The sequence below is a fragment of the Balaenoptera acutorostrata genome, chromosome 8, assembly GCF_949987535.1.
Source record: "Balaenoptera acutorostrata chromosome 8, mBalAcu1.1, whole genome shotgun sequence".
In the NCBI taxonomy this organism is placed as follows: Eukaryota; Metazoa; Chordata; class Mammalia; order Artiodactyla; family Balaenopteridae; genus Balaenoptera; species Balaenoptera acutorostrata.
The window spans coordinates 39,894,340-39,919,426 of NC_080071.1; the positions used below are offsets into that span (position 1 = coordinate 39,894,340).

At 37.1% G+C, this 25,087-nt stretch overlaps 1 protein-coding gene across 12 annotated transcripts in view; it reads right to left on the minus strand.

Annotated features, from left to right (window-relative positions):
• ZNF385B (zinc finger protein 385B) overlaps nt 1-25,087 on the minus strand; it is a 432,563-nt gene that overhangs the window by 19,990 nt on the left and 387,486 nt on the right. For all 12 annotated transcript variants that reach the window (XR_009009118.1, XM_057551853.1, XM_057551854.1 and 9 more), the window contains one exon: nt 13,966-14,128. Coding sequence is in view for 11 of the 12 variants with exons in the window: in XM_057551853.1 (XP_057407836.1) it covers nt 13,966-14,128 (163 nt within the window). In the remaining variant the exon portion in view is untranslated. The remainder of the gene's footprint in view (nt 1-13,965; nt 14,129-25,087) is intronic.

Genomic DNA, 25,087 nt, shown 5'->3' on the forward strand with positions numbered 1-25,087 from the left:
GACTGAGCCAGTATACTGGAAGTCCTTTAATCATCCATTTAGGCCTCCTCCAACTAGATGCCTCATTTAGACTTGATGTAATTCTAAGTGTCCCCAAGGGTTACCCACACAGTATAGTATTGTCTGACTTATCTCACAACACCTGCTATTCAGCTCACTTGCTTTGATAGTCACAGGACTTCTTGTTGGAAAATGTTTGATCTCAATATCCCACTTGAGGGTGAATTGCTGGACCACTTTGGAAATGGAAAGAATTCTCTATATGGCTTATGCCATTTTGCAGATGTGGAAAACAAAGCAAAGGACTTGCATGACAATCCCAGAAACATCAAGAAGTCAAGGACCGACATGGAAATTAAAGCTAGTTTTTGAAATTCTCAGAGCACTAAAATATTATACATTGGGCCAATTTGATGCTGGTGGGCCCTTCCCATCCAATGCCATGTTACCATGCCTCTAGCTAAATTCCAGAAACCCTGTCTCTGCAAGCATGGTTTATCACCATGAAGTTTGCTAATTCCTAATTAACTATGTTGATGTCTAATTTTCATATCTTGGCCTTCAGACTAACCCTGGAAGCAGGGGAAATTATCTATAAATGAAAGTGACTCTACTGAATCAGAATCTGTATGCCCTTATGTTAAAAAAACAAGAAAGCTTATTTATTTTAAGTAACTTAGGACCCATGAAAGTCAGGTAACTAATTTCGTAAGTTCAAAACAGGTCCTGTGCTGTAATTTTCTGCCAGTCTCAATCCTGACCTAGGGTATCCCTGCCCTTTCCATATGAAAGCCTAAGTCAATCAGATTCTCACCATTGGGCTACACCCTGCAGTGATTTTGTGGCCCAGTGAAATGACAGTCATTACCCTCCTTGTCTGAGTATCACATGACAACTGCCCCATTGTCCCTTGTGCCACTTTGTTGGAGAGCAGAAGCTGCCAGTCTCACACTCGGATAAAACAGTGGCATCTCCAAATATCTCCATGTTGGAAACTGGCAGCCTACACTCTGTATCAGTGAGCTGGCACTGACATTAGTGAACTTGTCACTTCTAAGCAAGCACAAAAGAGGGCTTGTTCGCTAGAGCTTGAATCTAATGAACAGCTTTCTCCTATTTTGTATAGTTTTCCAGCCATTTGACTTGTACAATAGAGAAATCATATTTCAACTTCTTCAGGTTGAAAAATTGCCCCTTTTCTGATTTGTCACCAAGAGATGAGAAACAGTTATTTCTGAGGCAGCTTTATTATGGAAAATAGAATAAGTAACTCATGTCACTCAAACCAAATCCCTCAGGGAGTAGGTCCAGTAGCGATTCAAAAGCCAGGAATAAGATTAAAAACTAATTTTCTAGGTGGAATGAAGAGCAGGTTCTTTTTCTTCTAAACTAATGGCCCTTCACAGAGGAAACATTCACAAGGTACAAGGGAAACATCTGAATTCTGCTCCTCCCACCTTCTTCCTCTCTAGATGCAGACTTTAGGGTTTAGCTTTGGTGCTCCAGGTAGGGTGACGCTCACACCGTCAATGGAAAGGTCAGCCTGAGAGGTACTGAGGAAACTGAGTCTCTCATCTAAAAAAATATATCTTTATCTAATAGAGAAAATATTTTAAAAATTACTGTCAGCCAACAACTTTATTGCCTCAGGCTGCTTCCAGGGAGATAGGGAGATGGGCTTTTACTCTTTATGGACCTAACTGGGTACTGCCTGCCCTAATGAGACTATGCAGACATTCAGGGGCTGGACTGCTCAGGTATAAGAAAACTACTAACCCTTTAAAAATGTATTGCTAAAAGGCAATCATACTTTTACATTTCGAATCTAGCATTTGTACTTAAATTCAACATGCTGCTTTATTGCAAAGTTGTCAAAGCCAGCTTTATATTTAAGACCTATAGGTTGCAGGAGAAAGTCTGTTGACCACAGAAAGTCTCCTTTAAAAAGTGAGATTAATTCAAGAGGCCTGGGCCTCCAAAGGGGTTTGCCTGGGGTGTCTCATCATGCTAGATCCCTTAGGGATACTGCAACATGGGGACTTTTGACTGTGACCATGAGGAAATTGAACAAGAAAGAGATATGACATTGTATTGCAGACTGTGAGCCTCCCAACTATAATACAAAACAAATGGCTATGAGTTTCTTTCCCATCCTACCTGTGCCCCAAGGTATATAAACCTCATCAAGTCATTAGAAGAAGCTATTATGCAAGTAACATAGTCTATGGAGAACAGAGAAAAAAAACCCCATTATCCTCTCACACTAAACAGGAGTTTGTTTTTTTTTTTTTTTAATATTTATTTATTTATTTATTTATGGCTGTGTTGGGTCTTCGTTTCTGTGCGAGGGCTTTCTCTAGTTGTGGCAAACGGGGGCCACTCTTCATCGCGGTGCGTGGGCCTCTCACTATCGTGGCCTCTCTTGTTGCGGAGCACAGGCTCCAGATGCGCAGGCTCAGTAATTGTGGCTCACGGGCCTAGTTGCTCCGTGGCATGTGGGATCCTCCCAGACCAGGGCTCGAACCCATGTCCCCTGCATTGGCAGGCAGATTCTCAACCACTGCGCCACCAGGGAAGCCCAAAACAGGAGTTTTTAACCTGGGGTCTGTGGACTTCCAAGGGGTCCATGAGTTCACAGGATCCATGAACTTGGATGATAAAAATATATAAATATTTTCATTTATCTCTAATTGAAATTCATCATATCCCTTCAATTATAAATGAAGGCAACAAACTACAGCAGTCTTGGTAGTACATTTAACTTTGTCACCCATAGAAGTCAGATATTTTCATCAGATATTACAGTTGTTATAGAAAGGTTAAAATACTGTTTATGTTTGTCAACACTTCAAAATTATGGCAGATATTAGACCTGTTAGATCTTATTAAATGCATTATTGCTATATTACCATATCATAACAAAGATTGACAACTGGTTGGAATTCTTTGTAAAACTATAAATTTCATTTTACAGATGTAAAAACACCATTCACAGAATAGGCTTCACTAGTCAGCCACAGGAATACATGGCACAAAAAGATGTTAAGAATCTCTGTGTTTATACCCATCACTTCATTCTGCCTTCATTTCTGTCCCTAGCCATCATTTCAACCACTTCCTTACCAACATCCTAAATTCCTTTTCTTGTCCCCAAGTGTCCTTTCATTGCTTCAGGTGTTTAAACAGGGCAGTCTTTCACATCTCAAGTTGTATGGAGTACTGGTCCTTTTGATGAGAATCCTCTTCCCCTCCACCCCTAAACCAGAGCCTTTGTTTGCCTAGCTAACATCTTTTTTCCCACTAGGTAGAGAAAGCTTAAATCCCCTGCTTAAGCCTTCCCTTCATTCCCAGACTAGGTCAGCGTCCCCTTCTTTTCATCAACCTTGTCATCATTTGTTCAGTATTACCCCTCCAGACAATATGCTCTCATGAGGGCAAAGCCCAAGTCTGCCTGGTTCACTATCATATACCCAGTGCCTAGCATGAGGGGGCTATCAAGCCCCTATCCAGAGGGGGCTCAATAAATACGTACAAATACATGTACCAACAAACCATTTTGTAACTTTTGATTTAACATATTTTGTAACTTTTTGATTTAATGTATTATACTCTTGTTTCATGTTGTTACTTTTATTTACTTTAAAGCTGCATAATATTCTATTGGGTATAAGTACTTTAGTTAAATAATTTCCCTAGAATTGATCATCTTGTTTTCAGTTTTCACTAATACAAATAATGTTGTGATGAGTGTCTTCGTGTATATCATTTTATTTTTCTTGCTTTGTATTTAGGATTATTTCCTTGATGTAAATTACAGGAAGAGGAATTAATTGGTCTAATGGAATGAACATTTTTATGGTTCTTGATTTATTCTATGATGTTGTTTTCCAAAAGGGTTCTCATTTAAAATGCCATAAATAATATAAACAGAACATCTAATGATTTTTCAAAGTACTTAAAAATTTTTTTTTACTGGATATTAAACATTGAGTCTATGGGTTAGTCCAAAAACTGGGTAAAATTTTTTTTGAAAAGAGTAAAATAAATAACTTTTCTTTAACTCAAAATGTAGTACACTAATTAATTTCCACATTGAGTAAAAATATTTTATTTGTTAACAGAGAGCTAAGAACAAAGATATTGTGCTTGGGAAGACAAATAATTTTAACTTAGATATGGTCATTTTGCTAGTTAAATGGGCAAAAATCATCATAAGACTCTGACCGAAGTTCAAATTTTTGAAAGCAAGGAATAAAATAATCTCTATTGTGACAAGAATTCTGTCATTTCACATTTAAAAGAAAAAGAACATAATTTGTAGAGGAGAAGTAATTAATACCATACAAGAAACAAAATAAAATTTGCACACTAAGAATTTTTTTTGCAAGATGTTAGAAGTAAAATGTATGCGCTGACAAATATCTCCTTATTTACTGACAAGCCAGCAGGGACTTGTCAAGCAGGGGCATGTTCCTCATTCTGATTACATCCTCCCTCCTACTCTTTTGATCTCCGTAGCCAACCCGGGCTCCAGGCAGGGCTGCTTCTTCACGGTAGTACCCACTTTTCTTCCTCAACAAATAAAGATGTGTTGGGTTGTCCCTTGTTTTAATACTGTAGCTACACACAGAACAGAGTGTTGACCTAGGAGGTGGGGCATCCATCTTACTGAATATGAAGAAAGAGAGCTAACCACTGTCTTCTTGTCCTATCCATATTTTAGGGAGGGTACCAGAGCTTCCCCTGTTAAATTGCTCTTAATGATATTCATGTAATATATGCTGACTACGTGACTGCTGTGTGCAGGATGGAGTACCAGGAGCTCCAGGGGACATAATGGATGAGATACATTAACCAGTGGAAGAATGAGTAGAAAGACATTTCCTCCATTACACAAAAATGTGAGGAAGACCAAGAAGGTCGTTCCACATCTTTAAATGTCCCACTGGGAGAGTCAGGATCATCAAGTCCTAATGTCCTGGAATGAAAACACAAATGCAAATAATTACCATGAGCTAATAAAACAAGCACATAAAGGGATGTAAGTGTAGGGATGTAACTGTTGCATGGCATGAAATGATCGTAGATTCAAAAGGAAAGAGTCTGGAAATTTCTTTGAATAAATGGTTGCTTTTTATGGCTACTATTTATTGAGTGTCTATTACGTGATAGGCAGTGAGCCAGGAACATTTATTAGTTCATCATTCCTGACAACAACCCTGGGAGGTAGATATCAGCTCTCCCATTTTATAGATGGGGAAATAGAAGGTCAGCGAACGTTACTTGGTCAAGGTTATATGGTCAGTGAGAGGTGGAGTGAATCAAGCTCATGCTCTTTCTACTATGCTATACATGCAAAGTAGGTAAGTGCTCTCAAAAATCCTACCTTAGTTAATACATCTTTATCCAAAGCCACTCAAAACTTGATTTAAAAAAAAAAAACAGTTGTAAAATAGGATGGGGAAAGAAATAACACACCTTTCTGAGATGTCAGACTTCTGGAAGTGTCACCTAGTGAAAAAGAATCTCAAACAGTTTTCAAAAACATGTGCAGTAAAGCCCACGAACCTTCATCTAAAGGCAGCATATCATGGTAGTGAATTCGAGGGACTGCCTGGGTGAGACCTTGAAACTGCTTTTCATCTGAATGACTCTGAGCCATTATTTCCCCTCTCTAGGTCTCACTTTCTAGTATCCGTCAAAGGATTGTTATAATTAAATAAGATAGTCTATATAAAATGTTTAGCACAGTGGTATCAAGCACATAATGATATACATTAATTATTATTAGTACTGCTGTTAAAGTTACTTTTTGCATATAAGTCTAATAAGCTTGGATCTGGTTTTCTTGAATATACTATATTAGGTACAGCATAATGAAAGATGATGATAGCTGACTACCACAAGGGGCAGTTGTCACCTCTCACTGAAATCAGCAAGAAGGGACAGCTGAAATAAGACCCCACAGGAGGACCAAAAACAAACAGGCAAACTGTAAGAATATCAATAATAGTTGCTTTAATTATGCTTTACACTTTGCAAAGCTCTTTCACAATCATTTCATTTGATTCATGCAACACTGCTGTTTTGTAAGGAGGGCATTCCCACTTTACAAATGGGAAAAGAGAGGCTCAGAGAATTTAATGCCTTCTCTAGAATCATAGCTAGTCAAAAGAGCAAAGAGTACCACTGTTTATAGATCTGCTGTCCAATATGGTAGCCATGTGTGGCTACTTAAATTAAATAAAATTAAATATTCAGTTCCTCAGGAGCATAAACCACAATTCAAGTGCCGAATAGCTACGTGTGGCCCATGGCACTCATGTTGGACAACCAAGATTATAGACCATTTTCTTCACCACAGAATGTTTTATTGGGTTATGCTGGTCTATAGAAATGAGAGCACCAAACCGTTACTGCATAATGATAGGCCCGGTGTCCATGACAGTGAACCTGATTCTCAGAGAAAGACGTCAGGGAAGAGGAAGATACTTTAGAAATGTTTCTATGAAAAACACTTTAAGCTTTATGTTATAGAGTTAAATTTGTGTGGCGTTAGGCTAAAAGCATCATCAGAATTGGGCCCAGAATCCCCAAAAGTGCCGAGTGCCAATGCTCTGCACAAAGAATATACAAATATCTACTGAGTAGTTCTATTTCTTCATCTACTCATTTCAGAAAAATTACGTCAATGTAAGAGAATTCTTCCTGAAGCAAATAAGTTGAACGTCATAAAAATGTAAGCAATAACCTTTGTTAAAATCTCAAGGGCAGTTATGGTTGTGCATTTATAAAATTATTCAGTGTACATACGAAGTCCTTTTATATTCCAATATCTATTTGATGCAGAAAGGCTGTAAATAAATGTAATCAAAAGAGATGAATATCAGTGAAATATGTTTGAAGATGAGAAAAGTTTTCAACAGAGATATAAGCCTTAAAAGGAGATATCCAAGGTTTTGCTTTTTAGAATGGTTTATAACATATCCCTCGTAAATCATAAGTTAATAGATTTACTGAGGAGTAAATCACAAGTCAGTCTCAACTTATGGTTCACTTACTTCGAGCAACACTAGGAAATAGCTTTCAGAAGTGAAGAACCTGACAATGAATGCTCAGTATTACTTCAAAGCACTATAAAATGCTCAAAAGTTTCAGAAGTTACCTTCCAGAGGATGACAAATACTTAACTACCTAAGAATCTTCAGCCTTGCCTGGCAGGATGGTGCTGTCAAATTCAAGGTGCATGGACAAAGATGGAGGCAGTTTCATTTTTTAAATTGACTTTGAAAGTCTTAATGATATATGTACATTTCATGGAAATATGAGCCTTAGTATAATGGTCTGTTCTCTTTAGACAGATGGAGCTCAATTTATGTTCTACATGATTGTATCCCAGAATTTCAGACCTAAGATGTTTGTCATAATATAGTTAATCTATTATTTTTATGAGGGATACTAAGTCTTGGCCTCCTGTATTTGGATAGATGTATGCCAGATTTATGGTGGCGCTGGTCTATAAATGACAGATGCTGCCAAAGCAGAAAACTATCATTTTCTTCTACTCAACAGCACAAGGTCCTGTTGCTAGAGACAGAAATGGGGGAAAGAGGCATTTACAAAGACCTTGCTGGCTAATCAATGGAGTTCTGCAGCAGTCGGTGGAAATGAGTTGTCATTTGGGAAACTTGGCCCCATTTGTAACAACACATAAAAACTGTGAAACACACAGGGAAACCCATAAAAATGACGAGGCGAGGGTCTCCATTTGTATCTTTGGCAGAAAGCCTCTTTGACAAAATTGAAAAATGTACTTTCATAACGTAACAGGATGACCATAAAAAGTTGAACTGCAGCCTTTCCAGGCAAATCATACTGATGTACTAGTTGATACTGCTCTAGGTTCACACCTGAGGAACGGCCGCCACGCAAAAGCACATTATGCTGAAAACTAAAATGAGTTTTAAGGTATCCTCACTTCTTTCCTTCCTTCTTAAGTCTTTTCTGATACTGTCATCTCTGGCTCCATGGTATAGTCATGGGTGTGGGATAAACAAAACAATGTCCCTGTCCCCAGTGGAAATCTTTTAGATGGGATGATTCAAAATGCTACTAAAAATGCGGACAGCATTCAGGCTAATCCACTGGACCCTTTAGGAGGCAGTTCAAGGCTCTGCTATATTGGTGATGCCCTTGCCCACTGCTGACCTCCATCTCAGTGAGTGTGTTTGGCTCTAGTCACATAAAGTCTACAGCTGTCAAGCTGGAGCTTTGAGAACACTTGTCATTTACCTGAAATGAGTGTTTTCATTCAAACTTGGCTTTGAAAAGATCTGTAACTTCTAAAGCTTTGTTCTCTTACAGTTAAATGATACAGACAACACACTGCACAGAAACTAAGGATTATCAATAAAACAAAGCCTCAATGACCCTGTCACTGCCATAGCTCCTACTGAAAAATATCAACAGTCAGAATACAATTTAAAAGTAATACATAGTCCTACTCATTAGTTCTTTAAAAAGTGGGTTAGTGGTTTTTGACTTTTCCCATTGGGATACTGTACTTGAATTTACTCTTCTGAGTCAGAGAAGCTTAGAAGTAAGGGGAACAGTGGAATACTCATGGAACAAGAAGCCCTGAGTTCCTGCTCTGACTATACTGGGATATGAGTGTGCAAGCCATTTAAAGCCTCACACAAGCCATGTAATCTTTCTAAGACCCAGGCTCTTCACTGTTACCACATTTTTGGGAGCAGCTTGAAGGTGGCGACTATATATTATTTTTCTTTTGGAATCTCTTGAGGGCAAGAACATGTCTTTCTGTTCATTGTTGCATGCTTGAAATGGAAAATGTTACAGATGTACTATACTACTAAGTATAGATAATACATATTTGTTAAATGAATAAATGGACATACAGTTTGTTGTGTGCATATGTGAAAGAGGGATACTAATATCAGCCTTACCGGTCACAGGGTTGTTGAGGGGGTCATACGAAAACATTTATGTGACTGGATTTTATCAACTGAACAAATTCAAGGTGTTCCTATTGTTATATTTCAAGCAGAACATGCTGGTTCCATCATCTTTGCTCTTAATTGCATTTATAAATATATCTATAGCATTTTGAATCATTCCATCTGCTTTCATCTTTTTAGACAGCAACTGATTAAAGGCTGTTTAGCTCTAAATGGCTATGCCAATGGCTATCCATAGGATACTTTGAGCTACAAATGTATTTTCTCCATCTTGATATCTAATTAATTTTTAAAAATCTTGTGCTAAAGACTAGACATATGGATGATTAGTTCGACTATCACAATATTTTACCGTTAGGTTGATTATCAAAATATTTTATTATTTTCAAGAAATAAGGTCTTCCAAAGGCTCTGTTTTTTTTTTTGTTTGTTTGTTTTGAGCTTCTTATGAGTGGTTAAGTGCTGTCACAAAGAACATTCAACTTGATGTATGGGGCATATTATCACAGGGAAGTGTTGTATCATATGGCATTATGACACTTGAACTCTAGGGAGAAATTTAGGTACAGTGTCTGGCCAATATGTTCTAGCCATCTTCCTGAAGCTGCCTAATGCTTGCTGTGTCTTGATCCCAATTCTCCCAAAGCACCTTTTTCCTCCTTCCTACCAAGTTTTGAACTCCCACTGATGCATCATTAAAAGCTGGGATAGATCCTAGGAGACCAGAAAGCTATTTCTTTGGATTTTACGTTTAATTCTACTCCAACTTCTAAAAAGTGAATGGGACAGCTATCCTTCCTGAAATAAAACATATTTAATTTTTTTTCAATCATGTGGTCAGAGCTTCTTATAATAAATGAAATTCTTGTTACTGTAGTTTAAACTCATTTTGTTTACTGACTTGAGAGAAAAAAAAAAGAAAGCTTTCCATGATACCCTAAACTTTTTATATCTGATAGCTCCATTACAGCAAATTTCTTTGTATTGCACAGATCCAGTTACAACATGATCTAAATTATGTCTCCAAATGCATCATAAGAAAATGGTTGTCCCAGTTGCTAAAATAGGAGGTAAAAAGGCTTTTCTATCAATAGCTCTTGGAAGATTGTTAGGCCACTTCTTAGAATAAATAATCTGTGCTCTCAAGGAGCAAAGTGAGGTCATCTGTGGCTCACACGCTCCTTGTCAGATACTCTGAAATCACACTCTTCCTTGACTGATGTTCAGTGAATCCCAGGATGCTGCACTCCCAGAAGCTCCCTCCCTTAACATCTGGCTATTTCCTGTTCCTCAGTATTTGCCCTCATTGAACAATACTCTTGCTAAGTTACTGATGCTAAAGTATGAGAATGGAAATTGAATTAGTCAATCCTATGGATGTTGTGAATGCCTGGATTTTGAAATCTGGTAGCTGAGACATCAAGTTACTAACATATTTACTTTTCACTCCACTATCTCAGAATCACATAGATACTGCTTAAGCCCACTTGATAGGAACACTTCATTCAGAAGAAAAAGACCAGTGCTAGGGAATTTCAGTCTCTTAAGAACTGTCAATCAACCATGACTTTTCACTGTGACTATTACTCTAATTTTTGGCTGACTCCTTAGAGGCAGTGTTGTCTGAAATAAAACACTTCAGTTAATTAAGTACCACAGTTCTTCCCCTTCCCTCCCCTCTACATCCCACCTAGACTGTTTATGAAGGACTGGTCTTTGTGTCTCCTAACTTCTAAAATGGGGTTTTAAAGGAAATCAAAACAAGTTGCCAAAAAATTTTATGACTCTGACAAAGCTGTGGGAGCTTTTTAAGGATTTAGAAATAGGTGGTTAACAACTGGTTATGTATTACATTGTTTACACCAGATTTCCCATCTGGGCAAAACTCCTAATTTTCTAACTTGAAAATTCTACAAAACACATGTGAAAAAAAAAAGAAGAAAGAAAAAAACACATGTGAATTCTTGCTTAAAAGCTGACATTCAGTTGAAAGTGACCAAAAAACGTATCTATTTAGCAAATACGACCCACTTTGTTTTTAAATAATGCCATCTTTCAACAGCTTTGGTATTGCTTTTATAGATATAATAGGCTGAACTAAATATTTCATTAGCATTAATACTTAAAATATGGAGAAACGAAAAAGTAATCTGAATGACCTAACCAATGTATTGCCAAATAATTTACACAGATTTGAGTATGGAAACATGGAAAAATGAGGTAACCCCAAATACAGGTAGTTTGCATTACTTCTAGTCCAAGTCTGGACAGGGACATGGTGACTGAGGTCAATACTGTTAGACCATAGGTACTTTGCAGGGCGGATAGGGAAGTGGCAGAGGAAGCAGAGGATGCTGGATTAAAGACCATCACATAGCTACTGGGAAAGAGACTCTGTGGTTGAGATTTGTTTTCCTCTCTCCCCACTCTCATCTCCTAGGGTTCTTCTAGATCTCAGTTCTCTTTCCTTGTTTATACCACTGCTGTACTTGACCCTGGTGTGTTTCTATTGCCCGCTAGCCAAACACAGTTATTTGTAAAGTCTCTTTCACTTGAGCATTCACTAGCATTTGAGAGTCAGAATAAAAGTCTTGAGTCACTGAACTTTATTTTAACATGCTCATTGGGCATCTTGTAGATTTAAGGTATGTTGTGATTCCGACCCAGCCCCTTTATTTGGATTTTCTATTTCTATACTGCTCTTTTCTTGGGTCTACTCGTTAATTGTTCACTTTTTTCTCTTCCTTTCCTCTTCTTCTACACCTTTCCTTCTCCCTTTAATTATCTTCTGTTCTTTCATTGATTCTTCTCTCATTAATCCTTTTCTATTTCCATTTTTAACACTTTTTTCCCCTCATTAATTTTAATTTCATCTACTATGTCTAGAGCAAACCCAATCTGCAAATAATAGTAATATATATTATAATATAACTTAAGGGGAGCATTGAGCACATGCAATACCAATGCAGGAATGCTTACAGTACCTTCCCACTGTGCTATTAGCTCGAGACACAAAATAAGCTGAAAGAATGGAGTGACACTAACCTCCACTGTTTTATCATTTTGCTTATAAGTACTTCTGTCGGTAAAGAGCATAATTCAGGTAATAAAACCTGACAGAGTATTATTTCATAGAGGCAACAATATCCTGAAGAAAATGAAACTAGGCAGGAAGTCAGGAGATGATGGCTCCTGTTCTTCCAAGCACTGAGTAACCTTGAGCAAATAACGGCCGCAATGTGGACCTCGCCTTGGTTTGCTATTTTATAAACTGGAGATAATATTTGACCCTAATATCTGATAGATCTGGGTTAAAGATTAATTTGCTAATATACGTAAAAAGGCTTTGTTCTTTAGAAGGGGAAAAGTGCAATGTAATAGTTCAGTATTTATTATCTGTTCACCAGATAACATGATTTAGTGATTCTATCGCACGAATAACAAAAGCCTTTATCACCACATTTGGGTCAGCTCACTCATTCCAGACTGCAGAGCCTTGGGAACCAGCATCTACGGGACCTCATCAATAGTGGTCGCTTCTTACATAGTCTCTCTTTGTCTAACAAGGCTTTTCTGAATCTTCCTCTTACAAATGGATTTGTGCTTCTCCGAAGGCCCTGGGCAACCACAGGAAAGCATTCTTTTTTTTTTTTTTTTTTTAATTTTATTTATTTATTTATTTTTGGCTGTGTTGGGTCTTCGTTTCTGTGCGAGGGCTTTCTCCAGTTGTGGCAAGTGGGGGCCACTCTTCATCGCGGTGCGCGGGCCTCTCATTATCGCGGCCTCTCTTGTTGCGGAGCACAGGCTCCAGACGCGCAGGCTCAGTAATTGTGGCTCACGGGCCCAGTTGCTCCGTGGCATGTGGGATCTTCCCAGACCAGGGCTCGAACCCGTGTCCCCTGCATTGGCAGGCAGATTCTTAACCACTGCGCCACCAGGGAAGCCCCAGGAAAGCATTCTTAAGTCTCTTCCTCAAATTCTACAATGACTTGGAAAGCAGAAGAGAATAAGAAGAGAAGTGTGTGTCTGTGTGTTTCCAACAACAGAGAGGTCCCTAAAGAGAGAATCAAACATAAGAAAAAGGGATCTATTCTCTTAGTTTCCCTTACTAGGCACTGTTCCTCAGTTAGTCACTACAACAGGGTGACTTACCCATCTTGGGTCCTGATGGGCAGATGTGAATGTGTGAAAGCCTATTAAACACCCAATTTCATGGCATACCTGCTGGAAAAATAAATTTTTTCTCTTCTCCCTGAATCATTCAGTTTGAACCTACTCAGAAAACCTGCTGATTCACTGGAACTATGAAATACTCTGCTTAAGAGGCACTTCCACTAGTAGCCCATTTCCAATTTATAAAGTTCTTCTGTTAGTCAGTTCATAACCGTGAAAAGTTCCTTTAAAATCTTTGAGTTCATTTGTAACTCTGAGGAGAACTCTATGAAGATCTTAAAAAATCAAAATCTCTTATTATTGAACACATTTCCAGATTCACTTAATAATGCCGCTCTCTCAGAAAACTTTACCTTTTTGCCCTTCTACTCCCTGTTACGCGGGTAAGAAAATATGAAAATGTCTGTTAATAAACAAATTTAAGGATTCCTTCACTGAAAAAGTCCATAGCAAAAACCAAATGTAAAATGAATAGAGAGGAATAATAAACTCAGTCTTTTAGATCCATTTCTTGATTTTGTCTAAACACAATGTGACCAAGAAGCCTCCACTTATTTTCATGCATATATACTTATATATATATTTACACACACACATATATACTTAAATGTATATATTTAACAACATGGAATGGTAACATATCAAATGCTTAGATTCCGTGCAAACACATAACCCTTCCTGTGAAGGGAACATATTAATATTATAAAAACAAATCATGGAGAGTAACATGCAACAGTGGAGGGGAGAAGGATGGGGTGAGGCCAGAGGACCAGGAGGAACACAAAGAATGTAAAGAACAAAAAGTGTCATTGACCTGATTTGTCAGAGTTGTTGCCTGTGATTGGAGTGATGGAGCAGCTGGGATTAGCCTTTGCGCTGTCCTTGGAAGAAACCATTTTGGGTTTATTTTTCGTTGCCTCTAGTGCTTTGACCTTCTTGGCATGTTTACTTCCTTTGTAGTGGGCCTCGGCCTGGCTCTACAAAGGAGAACAAATCAGGCTCATTTTTTTGCTACTTACAAACAGCACAATGGATGATCATGCAGGAAAAAATACATTCAATCATAGGCACCACAGATGTTTACAGCTCAGCACTCCACTACGTTTTTGGCATTTAATGAATAGTAGACCGGTATTTAAGAGTTTTTTGCATATTGAAACCTTCTATACAACACAGAGGATCTGTGTCTTTCAAAACCAGACATTATACGAGTGGACAACAGGGTCAGGACAAAATTGGGGCAAAGGTGAACTTTGTCACCTTAGTGTCCTCCCACCACTGCCCATCAGGGTTACTTGCCAAACGTTTGGCTGGCAGCAAGCCGCTTTGAGTGTCCTACCCGGGCATGTCCTTCCACAGCCACTCCGTTTAGTTTCCCTTCAGCTACAAATCTGTCTTCCCTGCACCTACGTTCCTCTTGGCTCTGCTCTGAGAGCAAGTGATGTGACAAAGCAACTTGCTAGTGAGTGGAAATGGCACTACATTTTGGAGTCATCTACAAGCGCTTCATGTGTCATTTTGATGATTCCAGTTCTAAGAATAGACAATATTAGCCACAAAGGAGGTAGGGACAATGCTTGTTTCTGATCTCAGATGTGATTCTGAAGTCAAAGCAGTTAGTATTACATTCACTTATACAAAAAGCGTAGGTGAAACTGTGACTTCAGTACTAGATCAAAAGAAAGAAAAGCGATCAAGGCAAGTGAATATTAAAACTTTTCAAAAGACAAAAACAAATTACAGCAAAACAAGAAAACATTTAGTCAATAAGCTGACATTTGGAAAATTCCCCTCTGCCTAAAGAATAAGGATTTTATCTTTTTGGCATCTAGTACAATGAACATATTAACAAAAGAATCTAAGTATACTTGCTTCAATTTCATTTTTAATAGACCCTGAAAATATAAACAAACCAAAACATATATTATATGTAAAAAACAAACTAAAACATATATTATATGGTATATTAGCATAGTTATAAAGGTGAAGAGGATGATAAACCTGTCATATAAAATGAATTTCTGTTAGAGGATTTCTAAAATAATAATAACTTTTCTTTTTACATCAGTTTTCCGTATATACACCTGTATGTGTTTGAAGACGATTATACTGATGTTTTCATCCATTTTCCTCAACAAGCAGAATACAGGTGGTATGTATGTGCGTGTGCATGTGTGCATGCAGGTAGGTAGGTAGGTAGGAGTGGCAATGGACAAAAGGAGCCAGGTTTTAATTCTACATTTCAATTAAAGACATGTGATTTTCCTAGCACATAACCCCAATCACCCAAGGTCAACAGACTTGTATTGACTGTACACAGTCCCTAACTTCCTGAATATCTTCTTGTAAATATTATTTTAGACCACCATCGACTTATCATGGCTCTTGGTTCGTTTGCTAAAGGACTTCTCATGCTGTTCTCTGTCAAGTTGAAACACAAACCCAATCCCGAGAGAGGAGAAAAGTGTAACATTATTTTGAGTCTTATCACCCTCTGAGAATGGTTAAATCCAGCAAATATAGTTGGGTAGATATAAATTAAGAAAATATACAAATAAAAATTTAAAAATTGATAACATGAAGAAATAATAATAATGGCTGATATTACTGAGCCTCTGACAAGAACAGCTCGAAATGTAGTACATGTTTCTCTCATGTAAGCTTCACAGTACCCTGTGAGGCAGGTACAGATAGAAAACTGGGCACGAGAAGCTAAACAACTCATCCAAGGCCATGCACGTAGGTGGAGAAGCCATTATGGGGATCTGACATGCTTACGTGTGTACTCCTATTTAACTACATACCCACACGTTAGACATGTACATACTCACACTAAGTAAACAATATAATTTTATTAGAAGTAAAACATTACACAAAAATTACACACAAAGAAAGCACACTGCTTTTCATGACTCAGTGAAGGATTATATTTTAACAGAAGTTTCTATGAGTAGGGAATACCTTCTTAATTCATAGGAAATATACCAGTAGAGTACATTAGGCCTGATCCTTCTGTTGAGAAGCTAAGAAAGGCCCACTTCTTAGGTATGTAACAATTTCTACAAGATATCAGGAGACCTAATAATTCATCTTTCCAAGTATACTAAACAGTGAGATGTTACTTGTGTGCGCTTTAGCTAAATAAACATATAGTTCTCTAAATAAAACCTCCTAGCACAAGATAAGCAGAGTGTCATTTCCTCATTACTATTTTCTGGCATCACTGCAGAAAGTTAACAGTATCAATTAGCACTTGGGATAAAGAGCCAGCTGAGTGACACCTCACTGGATGCCAAGTTGGAAAGAGCTCTCCAGAGCCATGATTCACTTTCCTTTTGAGTTCTGGGGCATGGAGAAAAGCGAAGCAAGGCTTCTTAGCCTCTACTGACTACTGTTTGGGAAAGATTTGGAATTAAGACAGTGGCAGACACCACTCATTCACACTTGACATCTTTCCAATTACCCTGTGGTATTCTTGGTAGTAGCACTATGCTGTCCTCAGTACTGTATCTGAGGTGTCAACAGCTTCTAAATCCTGGGCAAATCTTCAAGTGAAACGGAGACACTGTTAAATAGTAACACGGTTAACCTGCCTTCATTATTTGGGAATCTCCTTAATTGAGGAATGAAAGAAAAAAGTACAAGAGCCAGAAAACCCATGAACGATGCAACGCAATCAAGCCCAATCAACGATGGTTCTCGTATCACTTCTGAGAGACTTGGTTAACCAAACAGACTTATAATATTTTACACCTCAGTGACTAGTCAGCAGACACCTATTTGTCTAGCACTAATGGCCTGCTTTCTGATTCCCTCCCAAAAGTGTGGCTATACACCCCAAACTGGCAGTGATCAAAGAAACCCCTTGCCAAGAATTGCCAGAATTAGAGAGCTGCCCAAACCACCATACTGACCCCCACACAGGAATTCATTGGTATCTAAGTTTTTCTTTCAGAGGTCACTCCAGTAGCTACCTGACCACCCACTGGTAGAGGAATAGCTTTGACAGGAAATGACATCTTGGAATTTGCTCTTCCATTCATCTCCATCTTTGTTACTAAAGCCCCTCACTTTCCAAAATCCTCTACATCTTTCAGGACCCTACTCGTCCAAATAAAAAAGATAAATAATGAGATAATGTATTGCTTTACAAATAAAAATGCACTAATGAGCAATTCTATAATTCACTGAGCTCCCATTTCTGTTTTTTACCTTATTTCTATTTTGGACTTCAGAGAGGTGGATAGGATCTTGAAACAAGATGTTAAACTGTGTTTACTTTGTATAGAAAGAACAGCCCAAACCAAACTGGCAAGTGGCTGAGATAGAGTAATGTCACTGGAGAAAGTTCTCAGTATTTATTTACCAATGGACCCAATGTTTTTGCATCTTAAAAAGTAATTGGAACTGTTCCCTTAATTACAGAAAGTGTATCATTAAAACTATTGGCATCTGTTTTTTTTTTTTTTTTTTGGCATCTGTTTTTTTGAGACGTTATATTTCAATGTGTTAAGCAGTGTTAGATGGGAAAGAGCAGAGGTCAGTTACTTTTCAGAAAAAAAGTATATAAAAAAAGTATATAAAAGTATATACTCTATATACTAAAATTTTTAAATTCTATTCACAAATACTGTAAATTATAGAGACTGTATTTTCAAAAAGATTTTTCCCCCATCAACCTAATGGAAGTAGGTTTATGTGAATTTTTTTTCAATGTAGATAATGGATAATAAAATGAGTCTTATTTAATGTCATAATTTCTTTAACATCATCACAATTTAGTTAAGAATTCAGCAAAAAAGTATCTTGAGATGCTTACCCTAAGAAAATAAGACTGCTTACTTCTCTATTGCATTTACATTACAGCTTTTGAAAGGTATATTTACTTTGTCTTCTGGGCTGGGGGTCAATATCTGAGTCAATTTAATGATAAGTTGTGTGCAAACTCCTAGTAGGTGCACTAGAGTTTAACTGAGGCAAGATGAATTAAATGAACCCTGGCAAAATATGCCCTCTCTTCCAAATTGTAAGGGGAGCAAATCATGAACTTCACCCAGAATGTACTGATAAACCATATTCTCTAACTTATTACCCTCAAATGGGAACATCACTGTTCTGTACACTCACATAATCTTGAATATGTAATAATGGGAACATTTATAAGTTATGAAAATATCTAATTTTCTCAAAGAATTATGCATATGGGACCTAACCTGTTAGAACTTCTAAATCTTAAGAATTTTTATGAAACACATGGATATCATCTTTTATTTTTATAATACATTATAAAACATTAAGGCTTTGTTAATAATTACTTAATATTCTTGAGTCACTTATTTTATGATTTTCCCAAAAGTATTCAAAATTATCCACCTATCTCAAATTAATTTCAAATTTTATATTAAACTGGGACATTTTAGTTAATAATTCTCCACTACCTTGAAATATAAAGAAGAGTTTATAGTGATTTCACTGTTACATCCCAAGTTCCTAAAGTGTTTGAGAGTGCTGCTGTCTTTCAGTGGGGAAATGGATTGCCATGGTATGCTTACTAAGAGTGATTTTTTGTTACTCAGTGATAAGTAATGCAATATAATTCAAGTCTTTGCATTAACACTGTGACTCTACAGCTAACTAATTCAAGTCTTCTGATGGTCTTTTAAATTAGGCTCCCAGGCTTCTACACATTAATTTTTAATCAGTATAGAAGGTATTACATTTACTTCCATTTCCATATTAAAGAAATTTACATAAATGATACAAAATAAATCTAAAATTAGAATTTGCATTGTGTCTCCTTACATTTGATATATAATATCCTTACTGCAGACAAAAGTGGCAAATTAACTTTGAAAGAGTTGAAGAATGGCTTTAGTAATGTTTTATATATGTTTAATATATTATTTATTTAGCATTACTCATTTGAAAATCTTTTACAAAATAGATTTTTGTAAAACTCCTACCCCAAAGCACTAAACCAATTTTTAAAACCCAGCAGATATTTTATAATTCAAAATTAAGTGAAATATGTAAATGTGAAGATTAATACCATACCCTTTCAAACATACAAATATAAGTAGGAGAAAATAATAAAATTGTACCTCTTCAGTAGTCACTTAGCTAACCTGAGTCATGTTAAGGCTATCTTTACATTAAAGTACCAGATTAAACTAGAAGTTTCCATTGTAGATTAGTCTGGTCAACCTTCCTCACATATAAAAAATTGGTCTGCTGGAGGAAAAACTAAAATAAAAATGCCCATAATTTTGATTCGCCCATAAATATCAAAATATTTCAATATAATCAGTGAATGCTAAGTGGTCTTTCAGTTTCTGATTCCAAGTAATATTGTTCTAAAAGTTCTATTCACCAATTAGAGTCACAACAAAGGTTGTTCATATATGAAAAGATCAATGTGAACTCTGTCTTACGAGTCTTCTGAAGTGCCTATTATATGGTATAGACTCAATAAAAAGTTTTTGAATTATATATATAGGATAGAGTAAGTAAAATCTTCTAAAAATAGGAATTTAATGCTGGGAGTCCATTCATTCTTCCATTCAACAAATATTTATTGAATACCTATTATGATCCAGGCATCATTCCAAGTGTTGTGGGATGCAGGTCTTACATTCTAGTATGGGGACACAGACAATAAAATACAAATTTATATATATTTTACGGTAGTAAGTGTTAAGCGATACATTTGTGAATATGTTAGGTGGTGCTATAAAAAAATAAGGAAAAGTAAGGAGGATAGACAATGATGGGGTGGGTGTCATTTTAGGTATTAAGGAAAGTTTCTGTTGAGGAGGCATTTGCACTGAGACCTGAATTAAGTGAGGGAGTTAACCAGGTGAATACCTGGGAGAAGAGCCTTTAAGGTCCAGGGAACTGCAAATGGCTATTCTAAGGATTTTGACTTTTATTCTGAGAAGATGGGAAATCCCAGCAGTGTTCTGAACAGAGAAGTAACCTTGTTTGACTTTTGTTTATAAAATGATCGCTCTGGTTACTGTGTGGAGAACAAGCTATGTGTGTATGGTGGGGCGGTTGTGGACGAGGCAAAGTGGAAAAGGAGGCTATTACAATCATCCAGGCAAGAGCTGAAGAGAGTTCAAAATAAAATCCCACTGAAGGATCAGAAAGGCTTTAAAAGATGATTTTCTGTTCTGTTATAACCAGTAGTTATAATATTTGGAATATCTGCAATTTTTGAACTTGAATCAACAATGATTTCTACAGAATTTCATTTCTGTTCAATTAGCTATTACTTTTGTTTCTTTTAAATTTAAATTGTATTTATTTTTTATCCAGGTAATATAATCACACAGTTGAAAAGTATAAAACAAAAGAGCGTACATAGTGAAAAGTCTACCTCTCAGACTTCGCAACTAGTTCTCGTCACTTTTTGTGTATCCTGCCAGAGATAATTTACATGCCTATCAAGCAAATATATATGTATGTGTGTATTTTCCCCTTCTTCCATTTTTAGACAAATGCCTACATACCACATATGTTGTTTTGTATTTTGCTTTTTCTATTCAGCAATAGATCTTAGATATTTTTTAAAGCGAGTAATTAGGAAGTTTTCTAATTTTAAAATGGGTGTGTATATTTATTCCATTATATGAATGAACCGTAATTTATTTCAACCGTATGTTATTGATGGATATATAGGTTGTTTTTCAAAGTTGTGCTGTCACCCTTGATGTAAAAATAGACATTAGATGCTTCAAATGATTATTTTTCTTCTTTTTTACAACTAAGAATGATTTTTAAAGTGCTTTAATTGAATTAAAGCAGACATTTAAAAATACCCTAATTAGTTTCCATATCCTAATTTGTCATTATGGATATATTATAGTTATATGTTTTCCTAAACATATTTCTGGGAATCAGGCAACAAAATGTGCACACACCCTTGCCTTGGGCTGAATAAAACTGTATGAAAATTTGAGAAAAGAAAGCGCCTTGAGATGGGCCTTCCATAATGGAAAGGATTTCAAAGACAAGAGATATACACTCTCAATAAGGAGAGGACTATAAGAAAGAAGTATTTGGCAAAACCAATTTTTGTTTAAGGAAATGTGAATAATCCAGTTTGAGTGAAATGTGGTTGTGTGTGGAGTAGGAATGGAAGAAAAGATTAGAAAGACAAGTGCCTTATTATTTAGGCCTTAAATACTAGATAGTGGGAAGACAGTTAACAATAGCATACTTAATTAGGTAGGTAATGAGAAGCCATTGAGGGCTTTTGTTCTAGCACACTCTGATCCAGCTAAGACCTACAAAAAGGAAAAAAAAAGACAGTAGAGTAACTAGAAGGTTCTTACCACAGCAAGTCAAAGAGTAATGGGGTTCTTAAACACACAGATTTCAAATTTCAGGGGGCTCTATAAACCAAAAGCCAGAGCTTTCATAGAAAAGGAGCTATTCCTCCTATTAAGCAAGTCTCTATCTAGATATTCTGTTCCTTTTTGCCTTTCCCAGTGTCTATTACCCTTTCTCTTTTTTAACATTTATACTCAACTCCCCCTTCCCAAATCAAATCCTTATCATTGGTGTTTAAACAAACCCTGATCTCCCCAACCCAAAAGAGACCATCCCTCAAGCTACATTCAACCCTAGCTTTTCACCCTTGCAGCTTCCTTTCACAGACTAATCTGGTCAATTAATTGTATGCACATCTCCAATTTCTCTTCTCTAATCTAGTCCACCTCAATCCACTGAAACAGACATCACCAAGACACCAATGCCTTAAGTCCTAAAACCAAGAACATCTTTTATTCCTCATCTTACTTGACCAATCAGGGGTACGTGACCCTGCTGATCTCTCGCTTCTTCCGGAAGGCACTTTTCCGCAGGCTTTTTCTGAGGTTGATGTTCCCCCACCTACATTTCTGAACCACGTTCAGCCTCATCTTCCCCTGCCCAGTCACCGAATTGACATTTTCCAAGGCGCAGTTTTAAGCCTTCTTGTCTTCTCACTCCAAACTTTCCTGTCTACTCTCTGTTCAGTTTCACCCACACAACTTTCCCAGCCACCTCTATACTGATAATTTCCTGGTTTCTACCTCTCTAGTCCAGATCTCTCCCCTGAGCTCCAGACTCATAATACCCACTTGGATATCTCAAAGCACCTTAAACATAAGTTCAAAACCAAACTCCTTGTATCATTTGTCTCTGCTTTGCTGCCAAAATTACCTAGTCTTCCTTCTAGCATTCCCTTTCTGCTAATAGCACCACTCTACCTCTATTGTAAGAGCCAAATCTAGGGATCATTCTCATTGTCACACTCTACCTCCAACCTCACATTCAATCACTAAGTCCTACAGATTTTACCTCCTAGATATTTCTCTAATCAAGACAATTCTTTATATCTCAACCACAACCATCTTGCTCCAAACTGCCATCATCTTTCACCTGGACTGCTGCAACAGGCTCTTTAGCGATCACCCAAAGGCCCCTCCTGCTCATTTACAATCTGTTCTCCACGTGGCGGCCAAAGTGATATTTTAAAAATGCAAACCTCATTCCTCTGCTTAAAATCCTTGACATCTTTTCACTGCTCTTGGTTTAAAATCTAAAATCATCATGTTCAAGACCTATATGTCCTACTCCCTACCTACCCCTAGTTTCATTTGGTAGCAGGCTCTTTGTTTTTTCTTGGAGGAACTGAAAGAAAGTGTGGCTGGAGTATAAGTACAGTGCTAGCCTTTTGCACATGCCTAAAATATAATACTATCTCTTTTCTCTTTTCCTAGTTAATTCCTATTCATCCTTCAGAACACAGCTCAAACATTACATCCTTAAGAAGCCTTCCATGATCCCCCAGACTAGGCCACATCCTAACTTTTTAGATTCTTTTCTTTATAGCACTTCTCACAATTTAAAAATTATTAAATTTTATAATAACTTGATTAATGTTTGTCTTCCCCCACTAGACAATAATATTCGTTAAGGCTTGTACCTGTAAGATTTTTGCTCTTCACTGTACCTCTTGCACTTAGTACACTGCCTGAAACATCTTGACATTTGATAAATACTGATTACATGGATGAATAAATTAATGGAGAAAGTTTTTATTACTTGACAATAGAATTAAAGTAAGGGTAGAGGAAGAAAAAATAATTGGAGTTCCCTCTAGAAGTTTCAGGCCCAAATAACAGGGAAAATGGTAAAATGATTAACCAAAATGCAATTGTCGTGGGGTGAGGAAATTTTGCAGAGGAAAATGAGATTTCAGTTTGGTTATCTATTTAGGCTGCTCATGAGATACACAGTGGAGAGGTTCAACAAACAATTGAAAACACAAGTGATGGCTGAGAAAAGAGGCTGGGGCTGGAGACACCTATTTTGGAACCACATTATGAGATGATAGATGAAACCCTGGGGATGGATGAGATTCTTGATGAATTAAGAATAGAGAGGAGAAAACTTATTTTGAGGAAAGAATCTTGAGAAACAGGTATATTCAATAGGTAAGATGAGGAAGAGAAATCAGCAGAGGATACAGAAAAGAGGCCATCAGAAAAGCTGGATATACAGAGTAATAAAACAGAGGTCAAGGGAAGTAAAAATTCCAAAGGAAAAATAATTAAAAATACATACACACAACTATACTTTTTACTGAAATATAACAACATCTTAAATGCTAAAATACTTTTTTTTTGTAATATCAAAACAACCTCATAAAATAACTGGAAAATAATATGAGGTCTTCGTGTCCTTGAAGAATATTTGATAATGTTGCAGAGAAAGCATAGTGGTAGCCATGTCTGTGGAAATAAGGGGCCTATTTATAGCTACTACTCCAAGGAAAATTATGAGGAATGCACAAAAATAGCGAGAACACAGCAACCAGAAAGACTGCAAACACAATGTCAGGTTACAAAAACTACTCTGAAATCAATAACAAAAATGGTGACAAAGAGTTACCATTTATTGTTTGCTGTGTACCAGGCACTAAGTACAATGCACTAAGTACATTACAGACAGCATCTCATTTAATCCTCATAACAGCATATGAGGCAGGTATTATTATTAGTCCAAGTCTACAGAGACTCTGAAAAGTTAAGTAACTGTCCAATACCACACTGCCAGAAATGGAAGACCCTGGATTCCAACCCAAGATTAAAAGATTAGGCTCTTAATCACTGCACCATTGAAGCAAGTCCCAAGCCCAGGGTCCAAACAGCCTTCACCATGGAAGATCCAAAACAGAATAGACTCTCTCCCTTATCCCCTCTGGTAGAAGATAGTCTTCATTTCCTTAGACAGGATGATCTGGAGGGGAAAAAAGGTCTGGGGAGGTGACCTGTAAAGTCATATAAGTTACAGTTTTCATTGTAGAGAATGGATTCAGTGATTCCCAATCAATCCTTGGGTTGCATGAATCAAAGTTTAAAAAAAATCCTCTTTAGGACCATGTATTCAATCAATGAATAAGTGTGCTAGGCACCGGGGGGACAGTAATGCACAAAGCATATTCAGTCCTTGAGCCAACAATTGTGCATGTGTGTGTGCGTGTGTGTGTGTGTGCGTGCATGTGTGTGTATTAGAAACATATATTAAATAGTTATATAAATAAGGTATCTTTACAAACTGTGATACATTTCATGGAGGAAAATTATTGGGTGTTATAAAATGTATTCTTGGGAGTGGGGCTAGTTTACACTAGGGAGTCTGGACAAGCTCCTGTGAGGAAGAGACATAAAACGTGAGACCTGCAGGAGGAGTAGAGACTAGACTGAAAGGGAGGGGGGAGAAGTAGCTTGGCAGCTTTATCAAAATAAAAGAAAGCCATTGTGGCTGACGGCTGGCTAACAATGGAGCGAGTGACAAGAACTGGACTAGAGATGTGCATACTGGTTAGAAACCTGTATTTTGAGGATGGTAAGTGACCAAGAGAGTGAAGATTTTGGTATCAAGAG